The following is a 22,362-nucleotide window of genomic DNA, read 5'->3' on the forward strand; positions in this document are numbered from 1 at the left end:
GGGCACCTGTCTGCTGAGAACTCACATTATTGCTAATTCCTCAAGTAACCCACAGGCAGGTGCTGTGCTGAGCATCTCCTCTATGCATTCATTGTCATTAATCTCCACAACAGCCCCCGGAGGAGAGTTCTGTTTTTACTCCCGTATGGGGGAAAACAAGCAACAGAGCCCAGAACCCCTGGCCACAACCCTAGCAGGACTTGTCTCGGTCACTGCCCCCCCTCTAAGCCCCACTTTCCCCACCGATTCGTGGAGCAGGACCTCCAGCTGTAGGGGTTGAGGACTGTCCATTTACCTGATTGGAGGGAATTCATAAGTCCCTGCTTACCAACCCCAGATGCCTCTGCCACTGAAACCTCAATTCTAATGGTTTTGGGGTTCTAGTTTTGGAAACAAAATGTTTCCTAGATGCTGTTATCCCTCCCCGATACCTTAGCTGGTATGATGCTCTGGCCCCCCACCCCTTCTCCCTCCAAACACTGCCTGTTGACACAGGGGTTTACCTGTCGGTAGCCAACCATGATCAAACGGACAAGGGCGATGTTTATGTGGACCCCCAGGGACTCATCGTGGTAAATCTCATCCACCTTCAAGAAGAGAAGAGCGTGTGGTGTTAGGGGAAGCAAGAGTTCATTAAAGGCCCACTGCATGCCAGGTATCTGACACCTTATCAGACTTCATCCTCACCACGGCCTTCTCTGGCAGGCATTCCTATCCTCAGATGAAGAAACTGAGGCAGAGGGAGGCGAGATGACTTGCCCAAGGACACACAGCTAACAAGCTGCACAACTGGTTTTCAAATCCTGGCCCACCAAATTCCAACACTGAGCTCTTTCCACGAAGCCAAAGCATGAGGGGACCTGGTCTCAAACCCAACAACTCGGATGGAATCTTGTCTTTTTATATCTCTGAAGAGTCCTTCCAGAAATGTCACCCAGCTCAGGTCACTCATCCTCACAGCCCTGTGTACCTTTCCAATTGCCTCTGGAACCATCCGTCTGCTCTGCAGTGCCTGGGCACTCCTCCAGGGCAAATCCAGGAGGAAAGTGGCTCTAGGGCCTCGGACCAGCAGCACCACCATCACCTGGAGCTCGTTAAAAATGCAGAGTCTTGGGCCCGCCTCCTGAGTCAGAGTCTGAGTTAGAACAGGATCCCCAGTGATTCTCAGGCACGGTCAAGTTCAAGGAGAGGAGCAGTGCATTGGATTATTCCCTTCTCCCACAGGCTCAGGGACCTTTGGGGCAGTCATGGCACAGTTCATCGAAGAACGCAGCCCCCAGCCACTCCCCTGTTCAGGAAGTCCCGGAACTGTGTCCATAACAGATGGACACCGCCTCTGCCTGCCCACCCCCAAGGACAGGCAGTTCACCCGCTCCTGAAGACGCCTATCTCCTGAGTGGTGCCACTGGACAAGTCCATATTTTTTTGTTTTAAATAACTTTTATTCCTGGATATAAAATATTTCACTCTAAAAACTCTGAAAAATACCCCAAAAAAGTAAAAGAAAAATGTCAGAGGTGATCAAGATGGCGGAATAGTAAGACGTGAAGCTCACCTCCTCCCACAAATACATCAAAAATACATCTACATGTGGAATGATTCTCATAGAATATCTACTGAACGCCGGCAGAAGAGCTCAGAGCTCTGAAAGGGCAAGAAAATCTCCATATAACTGGGTAGGACAAAAGAAAAAAGGCAAGTGAAAAAGGAATCAGAACAGGACCTGTGCCCCTGGGAGGGAGCTGTCAAAGAGGAAATGTTCCTGCACCCTGGGGAGTCCCCTCACTGGTGGGGAGATCAGCAGGGACAGAGGGGGGCTTCAGAGCCTCAGAGGAGAACTCAGCAACGGGTCTGCAGCAGCTAGAATGCAGAGAAACCTGCACAGATGGTCAGTGCCATCGTTCTGCACTCCCCAGCCTGAGAGAGACACGTGGCCACCAGTGTGGACGGGGGCTGGGTGTGGAAGCTTGGGCTTCAGAGATCAGACCGGGGAGAGGACTGGGGTGGGCTGCGTGGAAACACCCTGAGGGGCTGGAGTCTGGTGCGACCACAACTGGGGGTGTACACAGAGGAAGCTTGGGCCGCCTTAGAGGCCAAGCACCACTGCGTGGGTGGTGTGTGCGGGCAGGGGCAGGACCTGCTATTCCAGCCTTTTTCCCTGTGTGAGCTCTCAGGCAGCAGGGCACTGCCTACACGGGATCCAAGAGCGGTCGCGAGCTGCCTCTGCTCCCACGGCGTGCTCCAAGGGTGCGCGTGAGCTGCCACCGCTGCCAAGAACCCCACGACCAGGCACCGGCCGCTGCATCGGCACACCCTATATCAAGGGGATAACGGCCAGCACACGCTGAGGAAAGAGGTGACATGCGTCCATACTAAAAACAGCCCTCGCACCAAAAATATTAAACCCACACAAGCTACACAGGGACACTCCCACATATAAATAGCCCTCCAAGACCACAGTAGATAATTGTTTCTCCTAAACTCACAGAATTAAGAGAAATATAAGTAAAATGAAGAAGCAGAGGAACCACTCCCAGTTGAAAGACCAAGGGAATTCCCCTGAAAGAACAAACAATGAAATAGACCTCTTCACTCTAATTGACACCGATTTCAAACAGGAGATAATGAAAATACTGAAGGAATTAAGAAAGGCTGTCTACAGAAATGCAGAGTACTGTAAAAAGGAACTAGACACTATAAAGGGGAACCAAGAAAAATTAGAAAACTCATTTGCCAAGACGAAAAGGCAACTAAAGGCAATAAATAGCAGAATAAATTATGCAGAAGAATGAATAAGTGCCCTGGAAGATAGAACAATGGAAATCACCCAATCAGGATAGCAGACAGAAAGTCAAATGAAAAAAAAATGAAAGCAATATAAGATAATATATTATATGGGATAATATATTATAGGATAATATAAAGTGTGCCAATCCACCTATGGGATAATATAAAGTGTGCCAATGGGATGATATAAAGTGTGCCTATGGGATAATATAAAGGAATTATATAAAGTGTGCCAATCTACGCATATGGGATATGCGATAATATCCTATGGGATAATATCATATCCTATGGGATATTATAAAGTGTGCCAATCTATGCATAATAGGGATTCCAGAAGGGGAAGAAAGACAAAAGGGGATCGAAAATGTATTTGAAGAAATTATGGCTGAAAACTTCCCAAACTTAAAGAAGGAAACAGATATCCAGGTACAGGAAGCACAGAGGGTTCCAAACAAGATAAACCCAAACACACGTACACCAAGACATATTATAATAAAAATGACAAAAGTTAAAGAGAGGGTTCTAAAGGCAGCAAGAGAAAAACAAAGAGTTAATTATAAGGGAACCCCCATAAGGGTATCAGCTGATTTCTCTACAGAAACATTGCAGGCCAGAAAAGAGTGGCAAGATATATTCAAAGTCCTGAAAGGGAAAAATCTGCAACCTAGGATACTCTAACCAGCAAGATTATCATTTAGAATAGAAGGAGAGAGAAAGTATTTCTCAGACAAGCAAAAACTAAAAGAATACAGAAATATAAAACCTATCCTGAAGGAAATGTTGAAAAGTCATCTCTAAATAGAAAAGAAGTAAGAATATATAGGAAAGAGAAAATCACAATTGGAAAGCAAATCACCTAAATAAGCCAGTCCACAGATTAAAAAAAAAATCAAAAAATTTCTGTGAAAGTGATAACCACAATGAACAGCAAAAGGATGAACACAAAGATGTAAAAGGACATCAAAATCATAAAGAGCAGGGGAGGAGAGTAAGAAAATGTAGACTTTATTTTTCATTTCCTAGAATGTGTTTGAGTCTATACGATTACCAGTCTAAGGCAAGTAGAAACAGGATGGGGTTAACATACTTGAAAAACAGGGTAACCACAAATCAAAAACATACAATAGATTCACAAAAACCAAAAAGAAGAGAACATAAGCATAACACAAAAGAAAATCATCAAACAACAAAAGGAAAAACAAAAAGAAAAAGAAAGGGACAGAGAAGAAATATAAAATCAACAGGAAAACAAGGTTAAAATGGCAATAAATACATATCTATTAATAAGTACCTTAAATGTCAATGGACTAAATGCTCCAATCGAAAGACACAGAGTGGCAGATTGGATAAAAAAAAAAACAAAAAAAACAAGAGCCTACAATATGTTACCTACAAAGACCCACTTTAGGGCAAAAGACACACATAGATTGAAAATGAGGGGATGGAAAAAGATATTTCATGCAAACAGAAATGAAAAGAAAGCAGGGGGTCACAGTACTCGTATCAGACAAAATACGCTTTAAAACACAGGCCATAAAGAAAGGTAAAGAAGGACACTATATAATGATAAAAGGATCAATACAAGAAGAGGATTTTACACTTGTCAACATTAATGCACCTACTGTAGGAGCACCCAAATAAATAAAACAAATACTAATAGACATAAAGGGGGAAACTGACAAGTATACAATAAAAGTAGGAGACTTTAATACCACACTCACATCAATGGACAGATCTTCTAGACAATCAATAAGGCAACAGATATCCTAAATGATACAACAGAACAGTTAAGACTTAATTGATATTTTCAGGACATTATATCCAAAATAACCAGAATACACATTCTTTTCAAGTGCACATGGAACATTCTCTAGGATGGACCATATACTAGGGCATAAAACAAGCCTCAACAAATTTAAGAATATAGAAATTATCTCAAGCATCTTTTCTGACCACACAGCATGAAACTAGAAATCAACCACAAAAAAAGAAATGAGAAAAAAAACAATTACATGGAAACTAAACAACATGCTACTAAAAAACCAATGGGTCAACGATGAAATCAAAGAGGAAATTAAAAAACACCTTGAGACAAATGACAATGAAAACACAACCATACAAAATCTGTGGGATGCTGCAAAAGCAGTTCTTAGAGGGAAGTTCATAGCGATACAGACCTTCCTCAAAAACAAGAAAAATCTCAAATAAACAACCTAACCTACCACTTAAAAGAATTAGAACGAGGGCTTCCCTGGTGGTGCAGTAGTTAAGAATCCGCCTGCCAATACAGGGGACACGGGTTCGAGCCCTGGTCTGGGAAGATCCCACATGCCACGGAGCAAATAAGCCCGAGCACCACAAATACTGAGCCTGCGCTCTAGAGCCCGCGAGCCACAACTACTGAAGCCCGCACACCTAGAGCCCATGCTCCACAGCAAGAGAAGCCACCGTAATGAGAAGACTGCGCACCGCAACGAAGAGTAGCCCCCGCTCGCTGCAACTAGAGAAAGCTGCATGCAGCAACAAAGACCTAACTCAGCCAAAAATAAATAAATTTATAAAAAAAAAAAAAAAGAATTAGAAAGAGAAGAACAAACAAAACCTAAAGTCAGCAGAAGGAAGGAAATAATAAAGATCAGAGGGGAAATAAATAAAATAGATTTAAAAAACAATAGAGGGACTTCCCTGGTGGCGCAGTGGTTAAGACTCCGCGCTCCCAATGCAGGGGGCCCAGGTTCGATCCCTGGTCAGGAAACTAGATCCCACATGCATGCCGCAACTAAGGAGCCCACGAGCCGCAACTAAGGAGCCTGCAAGCCACAACTAAGGAGCCCACCTGCCGCAACTAAGACCCAGCACAACCAAATAAATAAATAAATAAATAAATAAATAAATATTTTTTTTAAAAAATAGAAAAAATCAATAAAGCCAAGAGCTGGTTCTTTTAAAGGGTAAAGGAGACGGACAAACCTCTGGCCAGGTTCACCAAGAAGAAAAGAGGGAGAACCCAAATAAATAAAATAAGAAATGAAAAAGGAGACATAACAATAAATACCACAGAAATACAAAAAACCCTAAGGGTTTTTTGATAAAAGGATCAATACAAGAAGAGGACTTTACACTTGTCAACATTAATGCACCTAATGTAGGAGCACCCAAATAAATAAAAAACTACAAAAATTTATATGCCAAAAATTTGACAACCTAGAAGAAACAGACAAGGATCTAGAAACATACAGCTCACCAAAACTGAATCAAGAAGAAACAGATAATTTGAACAGACCAATCACTAGAGCTGAAATAAAATCTGTAATTTAAAAATTCCCTACAAATAAAAGTCCAGGACTAGATGGCTTCATAGGCGAATTCTACCAAACATACAAAAAAGAATTTATACTGATCCTTCTCAAACTCTTCCAAAAAATTGAAGAGGAGGGAACACTCCCAAAGACATTCTATGAAGCCACCATCACCCTGATACCAAAACCAGACAAAGACACCACCAAAAAAGAAAATTACAGGCCAATATCGTTGGTGAATATAGATGCAAAAAGTCTCAACAAAATATTAGCAAACCGAATCCAACAACACATAAAAATAATCACACACCACGACCAAGTGTGATTCATCCCAAGTTCACAAGGATGGTTCAACATATGTAAATCAGTCAATGCGATACGTCACATAAACAAAAGAAAAGACAAAAACCACATGATCATCTCAATAGATGAAGAAAAAGCATTTGACAAAATTCAACATCCATTTATGATAAAAATTCTTACCAAAGTGGCTACAGAGGGAACATATCTCAACATAATAAAAGCTATTTATGACAAACCCAGAGCCAATATAATACTCAATGGTGACAAGCTGAAAACCTTCCCACTAAAATCTGGAACAAGACAAGGATGCCCACTCTCACCTCTTCTGTTCAACATAGTATTGGAAATCCTAGCCACAGCAATCAGACAAGAAAAAGAAATAAAAGGTATCCAAATTGGAAGGGAAGAGGTAAAATTGTCATTATAGGCAGATGACGTGATTCTATATAGAGACAACCCTAAAGACTCCACACAGAAACTACTGGAACTGATAAATGAAGTCAGCAAGGTAGCAGGATACAAGATTAACATACAGAAATTGGTTCCATTTCTTTACACTAACAATGAAATATCAGAAAAGGAATGTAAAAAAACAATACCTTTCAAAATCACAACCCCCAAAATAAAATACTTAGGAATAAACCTGACCAAGGAGGTGAAAGACTTATATGCTGACAACTATAAATCATTAATAAAGGAAACTGAAGATGATTCAAAGAAACGGAAAGACATCCATGCTCTTGTATAAGAATTAATATTGTTAAAATGGCCATACTACCCAAAGCAATCTACAGATTTTTAATGCAATCTCTATCAAATTACACATGACATTTTTCACAGAACTAGAACAAATAATCTTAAAACTTATATGGAACCATAAAAGACCCAAAATTGCCAAAGCAATCCTGGAGAAAAAGAACAAAGCAGAAGGCATAACCCTACCAGACTCCAGACAATACTACAAAGCTACAGTAATCAAAACAGCATGGTATTGGCACAAAAACAGACATATGGATCAGTGGAACAGAACAGAGAACCCAGAAATAAACCCACACACCTATGGTCAATTAATCTTCAACAAAGGAGGCCAGAATATACAATGGGAAAAAGAGTCTCTTCAGCAAGTGGAGTTGGGAAAGCTGGACAGCTGCATGTAAATCAATGAAGTTAGAACACACCCTCACACCATACACAAAAATAAACTCAAAATGGCTCAAAGATTTAAACATAAGACATGACGCCATAAAACTCCTAGAAGAGATCCTAGGCAAAACATTCTCTAACATAAATCATAGCAATGTTTCCTTAGGTCAGTCTCCCAAGGCAATACAAATAAAAACAAAAATAAACAAATGGGACCTAGTCATACTTAAAGCTTTTGCACAGCAAAGGAAACCATAAAAAAATGAAAAGACAACCTACAGAATGGGAGAAAATATTTGCAAACAATATGACCGACAGGGCTTAATTTCCAAAATACACAAACAGCTCATACAACTCAACAACAAAAAAACAAACAACCCAATAGAAATATGGGCAGAAGACCTAAATAGACATTTCTCCAAAGAAGAAATACAAATAGCCAATAGGCACATGAAAACATGCTCAACATAGCTAATTATTAGAGAAATGCAATTCAAAACTACAATGAGGTACCACTTCACACCAGTCAGAATGGCCATCATTAAAAAGTCTAGAAACAATAAATGTTGGAGAGGGTGTGGAGAAAAGGGAACCCTCCTACACTGTTGGTAGGAATGTAAGTTGGTGCAGCCACTGTGGAAAACAGTATGGAGGTTCCTCAGAAAACTAAAAATAGAATTACATATGATCCAGCAATCTCACTCCTTGGCATATATCCAGACAAAACTCTAATCCAAAAAGATACATGCACCCTTATGTTCACAGAGGCACTATTCACAATAGCCAAGATGTGGAAACAACTAAATGTCCATCGACACATGAATGGATAAAGAAGATGTGGTACATATATACAATGGAATACTACTCAGCTATAAAAAAGAACAAAATAATGCCATTTGCAGCAACATGAGTGCAACTAGAGATTACCATACTAAGTGAGGTACGTCAGAAAGAGAAAGACAAATACCATATGATATCACTTATGTATGGAATCTAAAATACGACACAAATGAACCTATCTACAAAACAGAAACAGACTCACAGATACAGAGAACAGACTTGTAGTTGCCAAGGGGGAGGGGGTTGGGGGAGGGATGAACTGGGAGGTTGGTGTTAGCAGATGTAAGCTATTATAATATGGAATGGATAAACAACAAGGTCCTACTGCATAGCACAGAGAACTATACTGAGTAGCCTATGAGAAACCATAATGGGAAAGAATATTAAAAATGAATGTATATATGTATAACTGAATCACTTTGCTGAACAGCAGAAATTAACACAACATTGTAAATCAACTACACTTCAATTAAAAAAAAAAGCTCCCAAGTTATGAAAAGAAAAAAGAAAAAAAGTTGTCTCCTATTATATATTAGCCAGATATATAATAACCATGGTTAACACAGCTTCCTGCCGTGTACGTGTGTGTGTGTGTGTGTGTGTGTGTGTGTGATTTTACAAAATTGGAATCATGCTGAATATACTGTTTGTATTTTTCTTATTTCCTGAAACATCATTCTGTGGATTTAAAAGCATCACCTCTAATGTCTACACGTGATGGGCCATCACTTACGTAACTACTCCCCTAGGAGAAGTGACTTGTCCAGGAGGAGAAATGACGTGGTCAGCAAGTCAGTGTCAGTACACAGCAGTGTAGCTGCCAGGAGCCAGAGTCCTGGGTTCAAACCCCAGCATTGCCTCTTAAGAGCTGGGTGGCTTGGGGCACAACAGGTAACTCCTCAGAACCTCTGTTTCTGTAGACTGGGGATCATAATGGCTGTCGTGGGGCTGGCACGTGGATTCTCATGCCAACTCAACATCTGGGGATTACGAGTGAGCCCCACAGGCATAGAGGCCCACGGGCACGGTCAGTGATGGAGGCAGAAGTGGAACCAGCCTCTGACTCCTGCCCACATGGCTTCCCGGGAGCGGGGATGCAGATTCATGCATGACCCTGTTCTCACCATTTCACCTCTCCACGTCCTTCAGCTCATGAGCAAAGGAACCAGCCTACAACCCACAAAGGGACTGCTGTCCACCCGATGGAGAGGGACAGTGTGGCCAGCCCTACATATGAGAGTCCCATGGGGAGGGGAAGGCCAGCAGGGGGACCGGAGGTCTGCTCCTGTGCTGACGCACCCCTCCTGGGACACAAGAACAGAGCCCCAGCCTACTCTCCCACACCTGGCAGCTGCCCCAACCCGTGAGCGTGCAGACTCCAGAGCAGCCAGCACTAGGCTTCTCCCAAGGGCCTGCCTGGCACCCATGTCTGACCCCAACTGAGACCAGAGGCCAGTGCCTGCTAGGGGACAGCAGGCCCCACAAACCCCATCACACATAACAGTGGAAAGTCCGATGGGTGGGGGCACCTCCCTCCACCCTCCTCCCCTCTCCTGCAGGAGCAAAGACATCATGGGAGCAAAGTGGCCAAATGCATAAATAGATGATGTCCTTCTCCACCCGCCTGCCCCGACTCATCCTAGGAGAACACGCACACACTTTCTCCCTCACAGAATTCCAACCTGAGTACTCTTTGCTGACCCACTGAAATGACACTTGATCTGCAGTAGGATGACTCAAATAAGCCCAACATCTCAGCCCCTCCAACACCAGTACATGGCCTTCCTTCTACACAAGGGTGTGGCCAGTGTCTCAGACCTCCCTGATGGTGCCCTATAAGAGTGCAGACCAAGGATGGGGTCACAAGCAATGCATGCTCCACACAGCCACATCTGTGCACCTTGTATACATGCGTAAACCCACCAGTGACCCCAGGGCAGGGGAAGGGAGTGGTCACTGGGTACACGGGTGGGGCGTCTGCAGGGCCTCTGGCCATCTAGAGTACCCAGGCCATGGTCTTCCTGCCCTCCTCGCTCTCCAAAGTGGACCAGGCAGATTGCTGCCAGAATCCTGCCGCATTACTCATTTCTGTCCCACACTCTGCAGGCCAAACCCACTCTTCAAGGGCTGCAGTGGCCCCTGCTCCACACTGCATCTCCAGGCCGGGTCACTGGGAGGTCCTCACAGAACTGGAACAGGGGCTGCTGCTCTCTGAGCAGGAGGAAGAATCAGAGCCTGAGTGTCCAATACAGGTAGGGGGTTGAGTGGGGCCTCCTGACACCAACTCCCACTCCCAGGTAACGGGCCTAAACGCAAATACTGAGCAAGCAGAAAGGGACATACCATCTGGAGAGACCACTCAGCGCTCTGAAATAATCTGGACACCAAAGGCTTCCGGTCACTGGTGTATCAATCTCTGTGGCGCAGACCCCTCGTGCCCCACCCCAGGGGTCAGGGGAGAGAAAGAGGGTGCTTGTGGGAAGGAGGGTCAGGCAGGTCTTACTGGAGGAGCCAGAATGATCCTTGACTTAGAAGGTCATTGACCCTTTGGAGACGGGCAGAGGCTTGATGCAGGAGAGAGGAATGCGGGAACCATGTGGAGCCACCAAGAGAGCCCCAAGGTCACTGGCAATCAAGGTAACTGAGGCCAATCCCCATGTGACGGGGAGTTTCTTCCCAGCCCATGCCCGCACACCTCCAGCAACAGGGCACTCTTGGCCATTAGAAAGCTCTCTGTGCCATGAGCCCCATTCGGCCTTCCTGCCCACCTCCCCCACTGGCCTCAAGTCTCCCTCTTGAAGTTTCATTGAGCGCATCGGCTCCATTCCTGGAGACAGATGGTCACCACTGACTCCCAGGGACTTCTCTCTAAGCTCACATCAGTCAAAGAGAACGTCTTACAGGCAGCAAGACAGAAGACAGATCACTCACCAAGGAAGGACCATTGCGTTGGGAGTGGGTTTTCAACAGTAACAAGGGAGACCCTGAAGTAACACCATTAAAGCACCATGACAAAGAAACCATCAACCTAGAATCCTGGGCCCAGCAAACCATCTTTTAAGAACCATAATGAAATAAAGACATTATCGAGTGAAAGAAAACTGCGACTGGCACACGGACCCACTAAAGGATCTGCAGGTAAGGAAGATGGAAGGCAGCCTAAATACGAGAATGGATGAATAGTTTTGACGCTGTGATAGGAGCAGGGTTCCACAATGAGATAGTCTGGTCTCTTCTTATATTAAATAAGGATAATGAAAATGAAGTAGTTAAATTTTCTCCCATATTCCGCCCCCCCAAAATTAGGGTTGGCCCTGCCACTCCAGGGGTCTGGTCTGTCTCTGGGGCCCTGGCTCATCTGTACACACCCCTATTAGCCCTTGAGTGGGGACCTCAGTGGCTTTGATTCAGCTGGAGCTACCCTGACACTCTGCACAGGCCAAGGAGGGGGCTGGACAGGGCTGCCGTGTCCAGCAGAACCACAGAGGCCGTGGGCACATGGGTTCCACCCACAGCCCTGAACTGGTGCCCCAGCAAGGAGGTGAGGCTGCCTGAGAGACCCAGGACCCCAGCCCTCTGGAATAAACACAGAGCTGCTCCCTGACAGGCTCCAGCCTGGCTGTGCACTCAAAGCCTGGCTCTGTCAGCCTCTGCCCCCCACGGCTGTCACCCAAATGCCAGAGGTGAGGCCAGCTCGCCAGCTCAGGGGAGATCAAGAATCACTTCCCATGGTTGTGGGCAAAAGCATGATTGTTGCAAGACACACCCACGGGGCAGAAAAGAACACTGTGTCTGGTCTCCCTACTCTCCCAACCTCAGCCAAGTTCAAGACCAAGACCCCCCAACCCAGGTTGGAGTTCCACATAACATATTGGCCTGGGATGGCTCTTGGATGTGTATCAGAAAAACAAGCACAGGTCAGGACTCCCTCTGGCCAAGGGGAGACAAAACAGCAGAAGCGAGAGGATGGCTAGAGAGCACTAGTGTTGGAGGGTGACTGCTAGTCACTGAACACCTACAATGTACCAGGCACTGTGCTGAGGGCTTTGATGCAACCTCACGCAACCTTACGGAGGGAGGACCTATTCCTGTTTCATATGTGAGAAATCTGAGGCTCAGAGAGGTTAAGTAACTTGCCCAAGGCTACCCAGCTGGAAAGTGGGAGGGCTGGGATTTGAACTCAGATCTCTGTGAGTCTTAGCCACTACACACAGCTGCTCTCCAGAACCAGCTTCTGTGGCAGGCTGGCTGGGGTGGGCTTTCTCTGGCCTGGAAGAGAAGATGAGGGGAGTGGGATTCCATGTCCAGTGAAAAGCAACTCGGCCAGTTAGGGATTGTTATAAGAACCCTTTCCCTCTTCTCCTGTAACCCTGTGTGGCCAGGCCTCCCGGGGGCCTTGTGGTCAAGCCCAGGGAGCAGGAAGAAGGGAAGGGGGTCTACTGGGGTGGGAGCTCTGAATCTGTTCTCCTGCCCAAAGGAGGGTCAGAATCTGGGCACCTGCAGCAGCAATGCCCAGGCTTCAGCCCACGGCTGGCGGGGGGAGAGCTAGGCCCCAGGGAGCCCATGCGAGGGCAGCTGGCAGCCTTCCCTTCTGGACCAAGCCAAGATGGGCTTCTCCTTCTTGCTTCCAGCAGAGAATGGTCCCCCACCAACCCCAACTTCCCTCACTCCCTAGGGAATGTTGCTTCTGAGGAGCTACGGAGCAGAATGTCCAGCCGGGTTCAGCAGGGCTCCACAGGCAGGGGCAGTGCAGAGGAAGCCAGACCCTGGGGTCTTAAGCCCGCCCCTCACTCAAACAGGAGAGGGTACTCACTGCCACCTAAGGGCTGGCACAGCCCACACCTCCCAGCAGCACCTCACAGAATCCTCCCAGCAACCTGCTCGCAAGGAAGTCATTGCCCTTCTTTCCTTTTTAATCAATATACTTTCAATTTTAGCTTTAGATTTTCAGAAAAGCAGCAAGGATAGTACAGAGGTCCCTGTTATTAATATCTGCCATTACCATGGTACATTTGTCACAATGCATGAACCAATATGGACACATTAGTACTTACTAAAGTCCATATTTTTTCAGATTTCCCTAATGTAGGGGTATTGTCCCATTTTTTGGCTACGGGATCGCATCTGGGTCAGCACATTACATTTAGTTATCCTATCTCCTTCGACTGCTCCAGGCTGTTTATCCTCTCTGATGGCCCTCAGACTTTCCTGGGTTTTGATGACCTAAACAGTTTCGAGGAATACTGGTTAAGTATTTTGCAGTCCGTCCTTCAATTTGGGTATGTCTGTTGTTTTCCTCATGGTTAGACTGCGGTTATGGGTTTAGGGAGGAAGAACACAGAGGTGAGCGCCTTCACCACATCATGTCAAGAGTGCGTGCTATGGGACTTCCCTGGCGGGCCAGGGGTTAAGACTCTGCGCTTCCACTGCAGGGGGTGCGGGTTCGACCCCTGGTCAGGGAACTAAGATTCCGCATGCCATGCGGCGTGGCCAAAAAAAAACAAAAATAAAAGGAGTGCATGCTACCAACATAACATCACTGGTCATGTTGACCTTGATCACCTGCAAGAGAGGCTGCCTGCCAGTTTCCTCCACTGTAAAGTTACCACCTCCCCCCGCCACCCGGCCCTGGCTTCCATGCTCTGCTCTTTAGAAGGATGTCACTATGCACAGCCCCCCACTTCAGGAGTGGGGAGTTAAAATCCACCTCCTTGAGGGCAAAGGACCTACGTCATTTATTTGAAATTCTTCTGCAGAGATTTGTTTCTTCTTCCCCGTTTATTTATGTATTCAATCATTCATTTATCAATATGGACTCGTGGATATTTATTTTATACTCTGGGTTATAATCCAATACCTCATTATTTATTTTATTGCTCAAATTGTCCCAGCTTTAGCTCTTTCAGTTGGCTCCTGTCCTTTTAACACACTCCCATCGTTTTTGGCTTGGGGGTCTTGGGGGGGCACTTCCTTACTTTCTGACATTACAAGACGCTCATCTTGCGCATTCCCTGCCCCAGCTCTACAGTCAGCCACTCCTCTAAGGAGCTCCAAGGAGCATGGTATGTTACCTCTGTTTTCACGGCCAGAAAAGCTGGCCCAAAGTGATGGAAGCGCTCGTCTAGAGACAGCAACCACAGCTGGCGTTCAAGCGCAGCCTCCACTCATGTGCCTTCCCTGGTCACTCAGTGCCTCTGAACCTGAACAGAATGCGGGCAGCATTGCTTGAAGGTCGAGGAATGGCTACAATGACTTCTCCAGCCCTTTCTCAATACTGGGCTCTGGGACCAGTCCTACTGTCTCCAATCCCTGACCCTTCTAGCAACATGGCACACGGCGACTCTGCAGACCAGGCGCTCCAATGCACCCTGCATCTCATGAGGCCAGGACGCTCTTCCTTCCCCTTGTTTATGATTGCAGGAGGCCAGGTGGCAGTTCAGGTGTGTTGCTGCTGCCTGTGCAAGCAAGACCCTCTTGTTATTCCTGGTGGCTTCACAGGATACCGCAATCCCTCCACATTTCAGGCAATGAACCGTTTAGGGACTATCTGAGGAAGGAATGTGAATCATGGGTGTCTAAATACCTCCACTGCCACCTTCAGGAAGGATCAAGAAGGCACCGCATGGAAGCTTGCAGAATGGGTGTCCATGGATTGGATGACACCCCAGAGGAAGAGAGGAGCGTTCCTGCATCATCACCCAGGCTCCTGATGGCACAGGGGACAATACTGTGTGGAAAAGCACAGATTTTGATGACTCTGTGCTGAAAGTGATTTGGACAAGTAATACTCTGAATGTGAGGAAGTTATGGGAATACCTTAGTTCCCCACTTTGTCACATCTGTGTACATACAAGAGTAATATATGATCAAAATCTAAGCCTAAACAAGGCTAAAGAGCTCTTCCAATAAGTACAAATACAAATGCTAAGTGACAAGAAATCATATCAGAATTTAATCGGTAGCATTATTTCTCTTTCTCGAGTCCGTGAAATAACGGAGCATCTGATGATTGATGGGGTCTTAGATTTCATGAAATGTGGTAAATATGCGTTCACACATGTCTGAACTCACCTGTGTGTGCACATGTGCATGTATCCATGTCACACGGATAGATGTGGGCATATGTAGATGCACGTGTGTAAACACATGTCCTGTACAAATGCCTGCATGCACACGTGCGGATGTACGTCAGCAAAATACTGCTGCCTACAGCCTGGGGTCCCTGCTCTCCCCAGGCCCTGGGCGCTGACCCACGCAGGAGCCAGAGCTGGGCCCTGCTGTGCCCTGGGCTGGGACACTGAGGCCTCACCAGGGAGCCATGCTGACTTATATGCCACGTTGGCAGGCCCTGCCGTTGAGGTCACCAGTGAGATCTTGAATATGAGGCTGCTCTCTGGGTGGTGCGAGGAGGGCGCTGAATCTCCCGGTTCCTTTCTCAGCTGCCACAGGCTCAGCTACTCCGTCCCCTCCCCGCGAGTTCAGTCACGGGCTGGTGTGGGCTACAGGCCGGCACTTTAAGCGGCCTCTAAGCAGCACACGTCTTCAGGTGCGGCTGCCCCCGGGGCTCCCAGAGCCTGCAGGCTGGCCCGTGCCGTCCTCCTGGGCCTGGCCACTCAGCCCACCTCACACCCGGGCTGTTCGTGCAGCCTGGTTCCAGAGTGCTCAGGGCCAGGCCTCCCAGCCCAACAGAGTCCCTTTCATGAGTCCACAATAGTCAGCATTTATCCCCCGTGACCTATTTCCAAAATGCAGGAGCAGTTACAGCCCAGGTCAGCCTGCTTGTGTGTGAAGAGAGGCAGTGAGGAGGCCTGGAAAGACCCGCGCTCTGCGCGTCATCTCGCCCTGCGCCGACCCTCCTCTGAGCCTGTGGAGGCCTGGGGACGGCAGGCGAGGCAGAGGTCAAGCGTTTGGAACAGGGCCTGGTACACGGCCTGCGCTCAACCAAGAGCAGCGGCTAGTTGGTTTAAAACTTATACCTCCCACTGTGGCGGCTGAGGAGCGGCCCATGAGATCACCCTAGAAGCAGTCAGGAGTCTGACCTCCACGCCTGCGAGGGAGAAGCCGGATACGAGAGCCCTTGGTGAGCCGTCAGGCTGTCTTCACCCCCGAAGGGTGCTGCTTGTTACCACGGCTCTCCTGCCAGGAACGTCTGCCGGGAACCCCAGCACCGGGCCTGTTCTCTTCCCGGTGGGCGCGCCTGCATGGGGCAACAGGAGCTTATACCTTTTTTTTTTGTTTGGCCCGTGCCACGTGGCTTACGGGATCTTAGTGCCCCGACCAGGGATTGAACCCGGGCCCTTGGCAGTGAAAGCACTGAGTCCTAACCACTGCACTGCCAGGGAACTCAGGAGCTTATACCTTAGGGCGGGGGTCACACGTGGTCACGAGGGACGCTTTGACACTGACGATTCTCTCTCGTGGGGGCGTCCTGTGCCCTGGAAGGTGTTTGGCAGCATCCCTGAGCCCCTCCCATTAGATGCCAGAAGCACCCCAGCCCCTCCAGCTGTGACAACCAAGATATATCTCCAAAGCTTCCCAAGTGTCCCCTGGGGAGCAAAATTGCCCCCGGTTAAGAAACACTACCTTAAAGTAAATGAATTTTTGCTTTTCCTTTTTGGGGGGTGGCCTCTGAGTGTCATGAAAGCAGTGGAAAGTTTCCAGGGGAGAGACAAAAAAAGAGAAAGGACCAAAAGGAGAGGGAGGAGGGGAATTTGCATCCTTCCAATGAGCAGGGAGGCTGAACTGCTCACATATCCCCGAAAGGAAGAAGTCTGGCAAAGCAACACTCTGTCAGCAGGAAAGCAGTTTTCGTGGTGTTCCAAACCAGCTGTTATGATGAATAGCTAACACGTTTAGTGACAACAGAAAGCCACGCTCCCAGGCTGAGGCCACCAAGGTCCAGGTCTGACAGCCAAACCTCCTGGATCTAGAAGGGGAGCCAAGCTTTTCCTAGCAGGCCATCTAAGAGGTGCTCAACACCTTCGTAGTGTCAGCCGAGTGGGGCAGGTAAGGAGCAGGGTGGGCAAAGGGTCTACCACCCAGACAGGTGGGATGCCGAGAGGGGTCTGGCTGCAGGCTGGCTTGGTGAGGACCAATGAAAGGGCCTCTTTGCTCTTCTCACCTCCCTCTGCCCTGGCTCCAGGCCTGAGGAGGATCCCCATATCCTCACATCAAAGGGATTCTTCATCCCAGAGAAGATTCGGTGCGTCACCCCAGGCAAGGAGAGGGCTCCTGCCGGCACCAGCAGGCCTGGCCACAACCAGGAGCCAAGAGCAGGAAACGTGCCCCAGGGTGAAGCTTCAGGATCCTGACTCTGCTAGGGAGACCCATCTCAGGAAGAGGCTCCTTCTGCAAAGGGGCAACGTTCTCCCCACCTCCCGATCCGGGAGTCCGGCGACCTTCCTTCTCCCTCCTCAAGTTCTGCCACAGCAGTAGTGGAAGGAAAGTGCAAACTTTAGAATCAGACAGGTATGAGTTCGAATCCCAGCTCTGCCACTTGTTAGCTGTGTAGATTCTGAGCAAGCCACTTAGCTTCTCAGAGCCGCAGAACGTTGCCTGCATAAGGCAGCAGTGAGGATTCAAGGAGCCTGCCTGTAAAGTCCTCAGCTCTGTGCCTGACATGCGGTAGGTACTGGAATGACACTGTGATATTTGAGATATTCAGGATAGCTCGGAGTCCCCGCATCCTGGGTCTTTCTGCTGTCCCATCACAGCCTCAGCTGGCCTCTGGCATCCATCCTCTCCTGCCCTCAATCCACCTGGGTGCCACCATCGGGCAATGTTCTTCATGCATTCTCTCCACTCAAGAGCCCACGCTACTGCCTGATGGACCATCCTGCCACAGCTATACTACCGAGAGTTCTCTGCAGGCCTCTGTCACCTCCCTTGCACACCAGGGCTGTGCTGCCCGGCTGCCACCACGCCTGGCCGGTATGCTCTTCACCTTGCCACCCCTCCCTGCCAAGGTTAGCTCAGCACCAACCTCCTCCAGAAAGCTCTCCTCTCTCCCCGAGTCCACAGGAATACCGACCACCTCCTTCAGCACTGCCCTCAAAGGTTCCCTAGAACAGGAGTCTGTCTGTCATACTAGGTACACACCAGGCACTCACAAAATGCTGAAAATTGCCCCTTATGTTTCAAATGTTTCCCTTGGCCAAAGCAATCCTGAGAAAGAAAAAGGGAGCTGGAGGAATCTGGCTCCCTGACTTCAGACTATACTACAAAGCTACAGTCATCAAAACAGTATGGTACTAGCGCAAAAACAGAAATATAGATCGATGGAACAGGATAGAAAACCCAGAAATAAACACACACACCTAAGGTCAATTAATCTATGACAAAGGAGGCAAGAATATACAATGGAGAAAAGACAGTCTCTTCAATAAGTGGTGCTGGGAAAACTGGACAGATACATGTAAAAGAATGAAATTAGAACATTCTCTGGGTTTCCCTGGTGGTGCAGTAGTTTGGAGTCCGCCTGCCAATGCAGGGGACACAGGTTCGATCCCTGGTCCGGGAGGATCCCACATGCCGCAGAGCAGCTGAGCCCATGCGCCACAGCTGCTGGGCCTGCACTCTGGAGCCCACAAGCCACAACTACTGAAGCCCACACTCCTGGAGCCCATGCTCCGCAATGCGAGAGGCCACCACAATGAGAAGCCCGCGCACCATGATGAGGAGTGGCCCCCACTCACCACAAGTGGACGGGGCCCGTGTGCAGCAATGAGGACCCAACACAGCCAAAAATAAATAAATTAATTAATTAAATTTAAAAAAAAAAAGAACATTCTCTAACACCATACACAAAAATAAACTCAAAATGGATCAAAGACCTAAATGTAAGGCCAGACACTATAAAACTCTTAGAGGAAAACATTGGCAGAACACTCTTTGACATAAATCACAGCAATATCTTTTTTGATCCACCTCCTAGAGTAATGAAAATGAAAATAAAAATAAACAAATGGGACCTGATTTAACTTAAAAGCTTTTGCACAGCAAGGAAACCATATACTAAACAAAAAGACAACCCACAGAATGGGAGAAAATATTTGCAAACAAAGCGACCGACAAGGGATTAATCTTCAAAATATACAAACAGCTCATGCAGCTCTATGCCAGAAAAAAACAAACAACTCAATCAGAAAATGGGCAGAAGATCTAAATAGACATTCCTTGGGAATTCCCTGGTGGTTCAGTGGTTAGGACTCCGTACTTCCACTGCAGGGGCTACAGGTTCAATCCCTGGTCGGGGAACTAAGGTCTTGCAAGCCGTGCAGTGTGGCCAAAAAAATAAAAATAAAAAATAAATAAGTAAATAGACATTTCTCCAAAGAAGACATACAGATGGCCAAAAAGCACATGAAAAGATGCTCAACATCACTAATTATCAGAGAAATGCAAATCAAAACTACAATGAGCTATCACCTCACATAGGTCAGAATGGCTATCATCAAAAAGTCTACAAACAATAAATGTTGGAGAGGGTGTGGAGAAAAGGGAACCCTCTTATACTGTTGGTGGGAATGTAAAGTGGTACAACTACTATGGAGAACAGTATGGAGGTTCCTTAAAAAACTAAAAACAGAACTACCATATGACCCAGCAATCCCACTCCTGGGCATATGTCTGAAGAAAACCATAATTCAAAAAGATACATGCACCCCAATGTTCACTGCAGCACTATGTACAATAGCCAGGTCATGGAAGCAACCTAAATGTCCATTGACAGAGAAATGGATACAGAAGATGTGGTACATATATACAATGAAATATTACTCAACCATAAAAAAGAATGAAAAAATGCTATTTGCAGCAACATGGATGGACCCAGAGATTATCACACTAAGCGAAGTCAGAAAGAGAAAGATAAATATCATATGACATCACTCATGTGGAATCTAGTTTTAAAAAATGATGTATATGAACTTCTTTATAAAACAGAAACAGACTCACAGATTTCAAAAACAAACTTATGGTTACCAAAGGGGAAACATGGAGTGGAGGGATAAATTAGGAGCTTGGGATTAACATACACACACTACTATATATAAAATAGATAACCATCAAGGACCTACTGTATAGCACAGGGAACTCTACTCAATATTCTGTAATAACCTATATGGGAAAAGAGTCTGAAAAAGAATGAATATATGTATATGTATAACTGATTCACTTTGTTGTACACCTGGAACTAACACAACATTGTAAATCAACTATACTCCAATAAAAATTTTTTTTAAATGGTTCCCTTGCCCTGAGATTTGAAGACGCCTTAAGGAAAGAGACCCACTACAGATGGGTAAAGCGAGGAACAGCCTGGAAAGCCAAGTCCATCCAGGGCGCAGCAGCATGTGAGGGAGAGCTGAGGAGGAGTCCTTGCCCACCATCTGGAGCTGCATGAATATTTATAGCACATGCCCAGGTTAATGCAAAAGTAAAGTGAGAGGCAAGATGCCCCTGAGAGCTGCAGTGACTGGGGCCCGATGGCCTGATCAGATCATTCCGAGTTCCTCTAAGGGCTTTGTCCCCTCCTCCCTGGGTTAGCACAATGAGACCATCCATCCTGGGAACCAGATCTCTCTCTGATCCCACCAGGCCAGCCCTGGCCCCGGAAACCGGGATCAGAAACGGTCACAGGCAGGCAGGTGCTGCGAGGGAAGAGCAAAGGGACACCCTTTCTACCGGTTTCATGAAATCCCTAAGGGAATTAGCGCTTCAAGCATTCCAGCCAAATACAAGTTCCCACACAATGGACAGGATGTGCTGCTGGTCCCCTGGGAGGGAGAGGTTGTCGGCAGCCCCTCCACTCACTGCCACAGGAGGAACTCTGGCTGGCTGCCCACTGCACCTGGGAAAGTCAGAACCCCAAACCCTCACTTTCCCCCTGGGGCAGCCGCAGGTTTGCAAGGCAGCAGCTCCTTAGGCGTGGCCCATCTCAGCGCTGTGAGCCTCTCTTCCCCAGAGGAACAGGCCCTCGAGGGAAGCTCTGTCTCAGCTGCACACCTCTGTTCCCACACCCACAAGGGCAAGGCAGCAGTGAGCAAGGAACCAGCCTCAAACAGCCCTCCAGAACCTCTGAGAAGACATTTACTCTCCTCCTCACCTACTTTCTGGTAGGTTGTGAGAAGGAAGGTAGAACCAAGACTATGGAAATAGGCCTCCAAAGCAGGCCCTCCTGGCACGGTCTTCAGTGGTGTGTGTCCCGTAGGGGCCTTGCCAAGGGCACACAGTGGCGCAGAACCCACAACATGTGGGTTTCTACCCTAAGCGGGGACCTCAGGGACTGGCACAGGGCCCTGGTCCCTCCAGGACACACACACATATAATCACTCACTTCCTGGGGTCGCTCCCGGGGTCCCACTCCTGGCCTGTGTGGGGACCCACTCAGAACTGCAGAGTTGGTATAAATATTATTTTAAGCTGAAGACATTTGAGATTCAACAGATGCAGAAAGAAACTATCTCAGAAATTCCCTCCTCTGACAAAGCAGCAACTTCTGGGAAAATGAGTTACTATAAATCCCCTCCCCAGGGGAATTTCATGGTCATTAAAAAAAAAAAAAAAGGCAGAAAGCCCACTTGCACCTGCATAAACATATATTATCACAATCTTTCTTATTTCCCAGTTGTTCTCCTAAAGCCCATTTATCTTTCCTAAAGAAACCTATTTGCCCTTCCCACAGAGCCTCTTCTCCCCTCTCGTCCATTTATTAAGTTAGGCATATAAGCCCCAAATTCTAACCACCCTTTTGTGAGTTACTCATCACTGAGCACTTGCACGGACATGCACATTGCACACATAAACAAACTTTCTTTTTCTCTTGCTAATCTGTCTTTTGTCAGTTTAAATTGCAGGTCTCCAGGTACTGAACCTAAGAGGGTAGAGGAAAAGTTGTTTCTTCCCTGACATCTGGGTCACCAGCCATGGACAGCACCACTTGGCTGAGGCTACAGACCTCTGCAGAGGCCGTGGGAAGAGGGTGGCTCTG

At 47.1% G+C, this 22,362-nt stretch overlaps 1 protein-coding gene across 5 annotated transcripts in view; it reads right to left on the reverse strand.

Moving 5' to 3' along the window:
• Positions 1-22,362, reverse strand: part of ADAMTS14 (ADAM metallopeptidase with thrombospondin type 1 motif 14) — a 92,726-nt gene that overhangs the window by 32,046 nt on the left and 38,318 nt on the right. For all 5 annotated transcript variants that reach the window (XM_082424410.1, XM_082424409.1, XM_082424412.1 and 2 more), the window contains exon 5: positions 504-587. In XM_082424410.1, the coding sequence (XP_082280536.1) occupies positions 504-587 (84 nt within the window). The remainder of the gene's footprint in view (positions 1-503; positions 588-22,362) is intronic.

The sequence above is a fragment of the Balaenoptera physalus genome, assembly GCF_965194825.1.
Source record: "Balaenoptera physalus genome assembly, chromosome: 14".
In the NCBI taxonomy this organism is placed as follows: Eukaryota; Metazoa; Chordata; class Mammalia; order Artiodactyla; family Balaenopteridae; genus Balaenoptera; species Balaenoptera physalus.